This window comes from Halyomorpha halys, unplaced genomic scaffold (assembly GCF_000696795.3).
Source record: "Halyomorpha halys isolate HHAL.00 unplaced genomic scaffold, Hhal_1.1 Scaffold1362.1, whole genome shotgun sequence".
NCBI lineage: Eukaryota > Metazoa > Arthropoda > Insecta > Hemiptera > Pentatomidae > Halyomorpha > Halyomorpha halys.
The window spans coordinates 218,125-229,006 of record NW_027116648.1 but is presented as its reverse complement, the minus strand read 5'-3'; the positions used below and the strand labels follow the sequence as shown (position 1 = coordinate 229,006).

At 34.0% G+C, this 10,882-nt stretch overlaps 1 protein-coding gene across 1 annotated transcript in view; it reads left to right on the top strand.

Annotated features, from left to right (window-relative positions):
- Positions 1-513: 513 nt before the first annotated feature.
- The window catches only part of Hasp (Hig-anchoring scaffold protein), a 59,858-nt gene continuing 49,489 nt past the window's right edge, over positions 514-10,882 (top strand). The window contains exon 1 of the mRNA XM_014434397.3: positions 514-596. Coding sequence (XP_014289883.1) covers positions 560-596 — 37 coding nt within the window. The 5' untranslated portion in view covers positions 514-559. The remainder of the gene's footprint in view (positions 597-10,882) is intronic.

Here is a 10,882-nt window from a genome sequence, read left to right as displayed (position 1 = left end):
GAAAGAAACCCTATATCTGACTTGATCTTTGAAGTATAATAAAAATTATGATATAAATAAATATTTTAAACTTTTCCATGATGTCATTGAATTTATCTTGCGTCATTAAATGTGAATTAAGTTTTAAGTATTCTATTAAGTGGCAATGAATTACAATAAATTGTCAAAACATTGAAAATAAATTAAGAATATTTTTTTTTTTTTTCTGTAATGGAATTTTATGTAAACACTTCCTTTTATTTTTTAATCTTTTTGTTATGATGTATTTTTGGTGGATTCGTTTTTATTGACAAATTAATATAATTTTACTTATATCAGATATCCTATTATCCATATATCTTAAGTTCCTGTGAGTACCGTTTATTTAAATATTTTCAGAAAATCACTAAAAATGAGTAAGTTGATCAATTTTATATTATTTCACAGTGACATAGGCTTATGAGCTTGAGGAGACAAGCCTTAGTTCGGTGGAATCGATGACAAGGAAGAGCATGCGCATTACAAACGGCTACGGAGCCTGGATTGTTTGGGATACACGAAGCCTTTTAGCATTGGTGCCATGCTCAAAGTCCTGTTGCTTGCATTACTTCTATCCAGTGAGTATTGGTCCTCCTTAAAAGAAATTCCTCATATCCGGCCAAGTTTTTTTATTTATATATCATTCCCTCCTATCAATGAAAACAGTCCCATTTATGACGGTGAATATTTCTATTTTTTTTTAATTAAATTTTACCAATAGTAATTAAACAAATGTATTTCAAAAGTCGTTATAGTGGACTAACATCAACTCATTTTCAATTTAAGCAATTCAATATCAATTACCAAATTATGCAATCCCGATCAGTGGTTATTTAAACTAATTTACGGGATCAAAGAAAGATTGATCTTTAATCAAATGTAATCCTGAATATGCGACATTTAAAAACAAAAACTGAGAGTAACGAACTATTCAAAATATATATTTAAAATGATACCGCCTTAGGATTTAAAGTGTAATATATATACATATTGAGATATTTTTTGGCAACCACATATAATATTTAAGTCAATGAATAAGTAACGCTTTTAAGCCAGTTTTGAATCGAAAATATTTAAAACTTGATGTTTTTCATCTAATAAAATTAGACAACAACCACTATAAAATGCCTATTTTATCTTATCTTTGATAGTTGACCGTGATTACAAAAAGAAAAATACCATACAGACCAATAATTTAAAATTTAACGAATAACCTTAATAGTAATTAAAATTAAATGTTGTTTAGATCAGTAATTGATTTATTATCATTTCCTTTCGGGATCATATGTGTTATCGTATAAAAAATCATTTGGTAGATTTTAGATATTATAAAATATTTTGGTGTAACATGTAGCAATGCCCTTGTGTTGTATACAACTAAAAATGTATTTCATGTAACTCAAGGTTTTGCATGTGCCTGGCGCCTTCTCATTTTCTAACTTTGAATGTAGGTAAACGAATCTTCCCCCGTAGTGAAAGCAGAAATATTTATTACGTATGTAACTACTTTTTCACTTTTTTTTGGCAGATTTTACTCTTCTTTATTAGTGTCTTTCCGGTTTCCTCATATATATAACTTTTCAGTTTTTTTCTCTACTTTTCCTTGCAAGCAATACTGGTTGTGACATCAGTGAGGTAGTAGGCAGGAGAAAGCTAGGATAGGAGTAGGCTTAAACCATTGCTGCCAATTTATTGTCATATAATTGTTATTACACTACAAAGTATAAATTTATGAGACCTATAAAGAGAGAAAATAGGCTGTGGTAGATGCCAATGAACTAAACTTTGTAAAGGCAACAACTTTCCTTTATTTATTTCCCATCTTTCTTACTTCTTAACCTACGTCGCCATCACAAAGAAGTGATTCCAAACGTTACCTCTAAACGATAACTGTTCTGCTAAGTTTCCTCTCTTCTCCCCTGTGCAGTGGACCAATGATTTCCCCCTTCCCGTTCACGAAGTCTTGTAGTACGGGTAATTATCTTTGGTGAGTAGCAGAAGTAACTCGCTCTTTGATAAAAAGTAGATCCCGGTTCCCACCTGGAGTAGGCCCTTGTGCCTCATAGGTATTAAATCAACTATTGCATACCCAACAGTCTCCGAAACGTTGCAGCTGTGATATAGGGGATCAATCCTTTCCATATTCAACGAGTTTCGCTTGAAAGCTTCCATTAGTTGAAAGACCCAGTTGTTTGGAAGGATTCATTTTGCTTCCAATCTTGATCTAACGGCATGAAATCACTTCTTAAGAGTTCATTCCATTCTTGTGCATGCATCAATTACTCTCGGTCCCACTCTTCCATTTATTCTCCCATAAATCCACTTCTATCTTTTTGGGTCCTTGCCGATCCATCTCTCTTAACATAGAACATGTAGTATTCTTCTAGCAGGAGGAAGTTGAGATATTGACTCCTCTCGCTAATATTTGCGTATTGGAAAAACCATCCACTGAATCTATGACAGACTGCTCTTCTGGTGGTGCAAAATTTCCAATTCCAGGGAATATCTCAGGATGCCCAAACTACTCTATTGTAGATAGTTATAGTAAGTAGGTGTCGTGTGAGTTATTGTGTGGCCAACAAACAGTGAGTTATTGTGAGGCCACATAGTGCGTCCCCGTCAGTTAGATGACAACTGCGGGAGTTTTGGAGTCACCTTAGCAATATCATGTCCGCACCGGCGCCGATTCGGTTCCAGCCTGGGCGGGTTGGCTTTTATTTTGTGGTGGTCCCACGGAATGAAAACTGGACCCTCCCACTCTAGTTAGGTTGGTTACCTTTGGACAATCTTCCTCCTTTCGTAATGTCAGAAATTCTCAAATAAGAGATTAAAAAAAGTAGGTGACAACCTTACTTAACTTATCAGTTGTTCTTTTATATTCAGAGTTGCAAGGCAAGCAATATCAGCCGGGTCCCTCCTGGGTCTTGGAGGCATCCTCAGCTTTTTCTCCTCACAACATCATCCTATCAGTCTAGAGTAAAGTTGAATTCTCCTTTCAATCATTTTCTTCTATTTTATGACTCTAAGACAACCTGATCATTATAAGCCGTGGAAGGGAGCATCTTCTAGCATCCACACCAACCCGCCAAAGACCAGTTTCCTTAGGGTGGGCCAAGGATAGAGCTCTATGGACACCCTCTGTTCAATTTGGGTTCTTCTTTAAAGAAGTTACCTCAAATATTTAATGTCTTGTGCTGGAATTTTTCTGGAATTCGAAAGCAGCCGAAGTACGCTCGCCCATCTCACGATATCAAAGGTGAAGGGTAAGTTAAACAGGAGGAGTATAACATACTTGTTCGTTCTCTATTCTATGTCAAGTTGCACTTTTAACATCACTACTTACCTTTGGTGCATTCATAATTCCGCGAATAACTCAATCTTAATAGGACTGGCCGAAGACCTTAGACTACTGTTTTCTAATACCTAATTATGGAGGAAGCAGGCAGGTGTATATCATTAGGCAAGTTCCTTCTTTTTGCCTCCTTCCATGTGAGGTAATATTTCAGCTTTCTGGAAAATTAACCTAACCCTTACTAAACAATTGCAAAAAATCCCCAACCCCCAATCCTATAATGTAGGGGATACTATTTATTACGGCGAGTAGGGGTTCAAAAGGAACCTTTACTAGCCCAACCGTGAAAAGAAAATAATAGACGAATTTTGTTATTTTTGTATTTTTAAATAAGTAAATATAATAAAAGGAACAAAAATCATATATCTCATTGTGAAGATTTAATATAATAAAAGGAACAAAAAATATACAAACTAGAAAAAAAAAAAGAAAGCTTAACACTATTACAAAATAAAATTAATTGAACAAAAGGAAAAAAAAAAGGTCTTATATCACCGGTGATTGGTGGGGCCCCGGTTGTGGTTGTTCTGAGTGGGTATTCTCGTGGAAGTAGATCGACAAGTGGGACGTACGTCCGCCCGCCTTGTCCTCTTGGAGAATGAGTCGAAGAAGTCCACCAGCCGTGGCTAAGATGATTTAGCTGGTGAAGATGACCAGAATGCTGGCAACTACGAGTGCGTAGTGAGGAGAAAATGGAGAAGATGTGTATGCAGTGAGACGTTAAGAAGTTGTCTGTTTTTCAGTATAAAAACAAAAGAAAAACATATGCCTTTTTAAACAATAAAAACATATGTTATACAGTCGTTTTTCATTTAATTAAACGATGTGTTGGCCGCAACACTATTCTTGAGTAATGTAGTGGTAAAGTAAATCTCCTGGTTTCAGAACTGTGATAGCCAGTAATGGGGTCAGAGCAAACGTAAACGTAGCACAAGTATTCGTAGGAGCCTCTTCCTGAAATAATTCTTACCAGGATTTTTGTTTCTGTGAGTGGATCTTGTTTCGGTATACTTTAGCATGTATTCATCTCGAAGTGCATCATGCCTTACCACATTCCGGAACATCTGGTATATCCATCGGACCTTAAATAATGAATAACTCCGGGCAGCTAATACGTCTTATAGGCAGGCAAGACCAGCATCTATAATAGAGAAGACATCTAACTCATCTGTGCTCTAACACTCTGCCATATCCCAACTTCATCTCCTAGTTTTCCCTCCAGCGTAGACTGGAAGTAGCTCCTGTCTTCTCTTCGGGTCACATATCGGTCGGAGGTCATTTTAGATCTCAGTATCGGTGAGGTCAACGCCGCGTCTATCCAACCTTGCCCACTGGGCCTAGAGAACGTTGAAGGGTGATTGAATATTATCACTTCGCGTCTTGCAGTAAATTCACATAGACTGAGAGAATGGAACCGTTAACTCTAGGAATTTATATCCGAGCACACTATCACGTCCCTAAATCATCCAGTGGTCTCCTCTATGGCGAATAAATCCTCTCAAATTTCGCTTCTATTGGACATGTATACTGAGGAGGTGATGTTGCCCATTGTAGTATGCCTCGGCCTCTGCCCTTGTGTACCAATCGAGACATCACATTCAGGTTTGAATTATTGATTAGTATGTCACCCCTATATTTCATTTTTTGAATGTTTAGCGACATCTGTCGAAATGAGCAAATTTTATCACCTAGATTCCCCAATAGTTCAGTTCTTAGACTATTATTACGTCATAACATTTTAAGCAAGAGCTCTCATCATCACGCTGGAGGCCCATATTAAACTGGATAATGATGCCCACATTGATCAGCGTCGTCATTATGTATGGTGGTCTACTTCGGCCATCTCCTTGTACCTGGTCGGTAATATCCAGCAGGCGTACATGGTTGCTTGAGCGGACTTAACATTAAAAACTAATGGATTAGCAGAGTTCTTTTGATGGTCATTTCGTTTATGCTTACGCCGTGCATTAGTATTTTGTTTACTCCACAATATAGTTCTAAAACCTATTGGAATAAAAATTACAGAATGGCCCAATTATGGTTTTAAAGGACTGTGGGAGCCAAGTTTTTAGACTTCCTAAACTTCTTATTAATAATATATACAGGGTTTGGATTACTATGCAATAGCATACTTTTTTGCATGGATTTTTTAAACCGCTGATAAAATATCATTGCGAATTAATTTACTGAGGTACAACTAGCCAAATTTTATTTTTCATATTTTTACATAAATAATAATTATATAGCTTTATTGACATTATTTTTTCATTACAAACGTCTCTCTCTCGGAGTTCAACTGCACAAATATAATTATTAAGGTAAAGAAATTGATTAAATACAAAAAATTTAATACAATATAAAATAAAACATACTACACTTGTTAAAATAAAATATCACAAAAACAGAGAAAAAATCACTATAATACTTAATTTTCTTTGGTCCTCCAAATTCCTTTTACTCTCAACTTGGTTTATATAGTCTCTGACGTTTCCGCCATCCGGCCATTATCGAGGAGACAAGCTAAATTTTTCATATTATTAACATATACTTCACTAACAAATTATAATATTTCTTCTACCTGTATCTTATGATTCAATTGTCACATTGATTAAAAATAGATTTTCTCAATACAGGGTAATTTCCCAAGTCAACAATCGTTGATAAATCAACAAAGATATTTATAAAAATAATATCACAACAGTTTCTTCTAAAATCTTATAAAATAGCAATCTACTTAGTGAATTATAAACTTTTAATGCATCAATATTAATTAATATGTAGTAAAAAATTTTATTTTATATTAAAATTTTATTCATACACAATTCAACTTATCATATCTACCATCAACAAAAACTTACCTTCAACAGTTTAGGACTCTTTGTTTTCAACTAATACAGTTCTTAATTCATTTTATCCTATATTTTAAATCAGTTTAATTAATACCTTTTTATTTTTATGTTTTACTTCTAAATTATATAATTAAAAAAAAAAAAACTATCCTTATTCATACATTTATTTGCATAAATATCTAACATTTTTAATTTATTCATCTTTTACGATCTTCTTGATAATTACATAATATCTAAAAAAATAATTTATTGACAATTGCAAATTGATATGTAGTTAATTAGTGATTGTAAATTAAAAAAAAACAAATAATTATAATAAACCCGCAGGGGGATACTCATGAATGCACTGGGGCTTTACGATCCTAGGGGTTCCTGATTACAGTAGACTTTTTTCTCCTCTTCATTTCTGATCTCCATTTCTGGCATACGGGATTCGGCAATAGTGGGGGAGTGCGCTAGGGTTACGCATGCCACTGCTGCCAATAATCATAATTTTTTTTTTCGAGTGCAGGGCTGCACTACGGCTCAAATAAAAATGTAACCCATTAAAATAAATGGTAAGAACAAAATTATAGATACATACAACCGGTATATATAGGTTTTCTTTAGTTACATTTTTTTTTTACCATTTATTTTACTGGGGTACATTTTTATTTGAGCCGTGGTGCAGCCCTGCACTCGAGTAAGCACCCTATCAGATGGGGCTGCTACTTGCATCCGTCCGGTAGGACAGCCCTCCTGGTCCGCATCGGTCCAGGTGTCTCCTCCAGCGCGCAGTCTGGACCAGCCCTCCTGGTTTCAGTCTGCGTCCCCTTCATCTTCTTGTATTGGTTGCTTGCCGATCCCGGGTGGTCGAGTCCTTACCAATGCAAAGAACGTCGGGTCGACCACTTCCTTCCACCCTAGATGAACTCTATAATTCTCCTCCATAAAACGGGGAAAGTCCGAATCGTCGAGGGCGAATATCCCGGTTTTCAACAACCTGCTTCCATGGCGGTCCTATCCAACACTACATGGTCTGCAGTTTCAGGGACTCCACACGTAGGGACCGGGGGTCGATGTTCTTCCAAAGCTTTGTAGCTTTTCCCGGAATCCACCATGTCCCGTATGGATCTATGATGAGTAATAATCTGGGAGGACCCACCCTGCTGTTAGTCTTGCATGGACGGTAGGAAAGAACTTCCTGATAGTAGCGCCCTTCTAGATTGCCAGCCACCATCTATTCTTTCCTTCAATAGAATCCTCCTGCAGCATCTTCATCCATAGGTTCGAGGTCTCACCAATCCTCTCTCGGAATCTCTTCGGTAGCGCTACCAGCCCCTACATCTTTACTTTGTACCTAACGACATCCTTCTTGAGGATGAGGTCCAGGGGCATCGCTACGGCCAGCAGGTGTTTTACTTGAAGTTAACAACTTCCAATTGAATAATTAATATCGATTATATTAAGAAGTAATGATTATAATATATTCTTTTAAAATAAAACATCAAAATGTTTTAGCAACAAAATAATTCTTTCAAAATTCTGGTTAAACAATTTGTATAGTGTCTTAATAAGTTTTTACCAACATACTTTTTACCTGGATTTTTATTCAGTTTGTTCCCACTCTTCGTTTAATTTCATTTCGCCACCTCATGTATCGTCTTCTACTTCTTCTCAATTCAATCCATCGGTTTCTACTTGGCAACTTTTCGACCTCCTTTCCTCTTTCATTCTGACAAGATGCCCAATCTACCTCCAGTTGAGTTTTTCTGCTTCCTAACCTCAACAAACTTTACATCTTTGCTGGAAAAGATTTCGGGACTTTACAATTTTTCTCCTTTTGATACCAACCGTTACTCCTCATAAGTTTCAAATGTCCTCAATACAATCCAAATACCCAATTTCTCCTGTTCCTTCTTGCTTATTGGCCAAGGTATGTTCCCAAGTTTTTACAACCTGTTTATCCATATTTGTAATTATTTTAGATCTTCGGTAATTTATTTTTAGGCCATATTTTTTTTTACTTTTATCCATCATATCATTGGCCATTTGAAGTATTTTTATGTTATTTGGAACCAACAGAAACATGTCATCAGCAAAACCTTGAATGGTTTAAGTACCTGCCATTTATTTTAATCCCTCTTCCTTTTCAGTCTAATGCCTTTAACAGTTAATTAATGAGGCAGATAAAGAGGATTAGTAATATAGAACATCCTTATTTCACTCCTTTTTTTTTATGTTAAAGTTTTTACCATCTCAATCACGAGCAACAAATGCTTTTAATTTTAGATGTTTTTCTTTATTCCTAACTATTTGAAATATATTCCTCTTTATGTCAGAGCTTCACATATATACTTCTGACTGATGGAGTCATAAAATATGTATACAAGGGCAGGTTGTATTCAGTTGATTTGTTAATAATTTGGGTGAGGTATAGAAGGTTATAAGTTGTATTGAATGATGGACATTAACCGGCTTGCTCTATATCCTGGTCTTCATAAATTGGATTCATTATTCTACTTTATTATACTACAGAACATTTTAAGTGTGATTGGTCTCAGTGAAGTTGTTAGATAGTCCTTTGCTCCTTTTTTGTGTAAAATTATACTTTTTTTTCATTCATAAGAAACTCTCATTTCTTCCAATATCCTATTGAAGACTTTAAGTAACTGTTTTATTATTGAATCTTTTGCTTCAATGAAGAGTTCGTTGGAAACGCCATCGATCTATCTTCTTCCTTTTCAATTTATTTTATTTCATTTTCTACTTCAGCTTCCACTATGCTTAAAGCGGAGTTCATTCTTCCTGAAAGTATTTTCTGTTTTATCCAAGTTTTGCAGAATTTCCTAGTATTGGAGGTTATATTTAATTCATGATTTTCTTCTCAAATGATGTGTTGATATGTTCTTTCTCAGAAAAACAATTTAGTAGATAGTTAAATTCATACTATTCTTCTTCTATGCTCATTGAGGTTGGTTTATGAACTTATGTCAAAGTAGTTTTTTGTATTTCCCATTTTTGAGCTGAGTTTCGCGATCCTGTGTAATCGGATTAATCTTAGTATTGTGTGTTTTAGGTTTTTGTTAAGTAGAAGTCCTAAACCAAATAAATTATTTCTTCTTATTTCTGAGAGTTCAATGGCATGCAGTCCTCAGTTAGTAATAACATTTTGTTTTCCTTCCGCGTCCTAGTATTTAATGTTTTATTATTTAGTACTTGCCGGCTGTTTCATATTTGCTACATAGCTCTATTCTTTTTTTTCCATTGGACGTTTTGTTTCAACCTTTACCATTTCAGTACATTTTCTTTGTATTTATTTGCTTCTTTATCCGTATTTATCGACATTTTTTCCATTCCCGTTTTTTTACTAACTTTAGCCCTTTCACTTTTTCTTAACGTTCTTTGTTTTTATTGTTAAGAAAATAGCGGTTTGACTTGTTGGTCTGTTTGTAGCGGGGTTGGTTTTTGAATTTTAGGGTAATTTTCTTCGTCACTTTTTTTTTTTTCCTCCTTTTCAGATTTTATACCCTGTAAGGAAGGCTGCTGTCTTATTATTTCATCAATACTTTTTTGCCTTCTTTCTTTTTTTTTCTTATTATATAGAAATAAGTTCTCCTCTGATTTGGCATATTTCTTTTGGCAAGCCTTCTTTATTGCAGTAATTTTAAAAGTATCATACAAGTTTTTTTTTCCGTTCTTCAATAAAATTAACGATTGTTGATTAGAGAATATCTGATTATTCTTTGTATTGTATCATATATCCCTATCTCAAATTTAAGTGATTTAAGATCATATTAATTTCTTTTATTTTTTCAAAGTATTCCTTGGCCATAATATTAAAAAAAAATTCTTTATTATTTCTTAATAAAGCACATTCTTTATCTTCTTAACTATTATTTTTATATTTCCTGTATCTCTAGTGTTTGTTTCGTGGGTTTTGTCTATTTTATTTTCTAAAACGTTTAGCTTTTTATAATTTTCAAATAAAAAAAAAAAAATTAACATTTATTAAAATAATCATCCCTTCATTTTGTACAGTCATTTCTATATTCACTAGAGCAGAATTATTTAAAACAGCAAAGTAAAAAAGTGATAAAGCACAACTGTATCAAAAAAAATAAGAGTATATAAGCGTAAACAATAACAATTTTCCAGAATGCGTGGGTATTCGATCATGGGCAATGATCTAATGCATATTATTATAAAATATTACTACTTCAAATATCACGGCATTATTTAAATGTTTAACTACTCAAAGGTCAAACTATTCCCCCCGATCTATAAATAATAAATAAATACAGTAAAATACAGCATTAGAGATGAAATTCCAGATTATAATCTTGGGTTCATTTTCAATAAACAAAATTATAAAAAATAAATAACGCTACCTTCAATATTTGAATTGTTAGAATATCAGTTTCAGATGTTTCTTTTGAAGCGGAATACTTTTTACTAATTAAACCTCCAGAAGTAAGTGCAATGTTTTCTTCAAAGTGTAAATTTTGTATTTGGCCCAGAGCGTAGAAAAGTTGTCTGAAATATGTAATGTATCGTCCAATTCCAAAAAAAAAAAAAAAATAATTTCACTTTTATTAACATCATCTTAGTCCTTTTTCAACTAAACATAAAAACATTCATAAAGCAAAATTTTTATTAGATGATAGTTTCAAGTTAATAAATC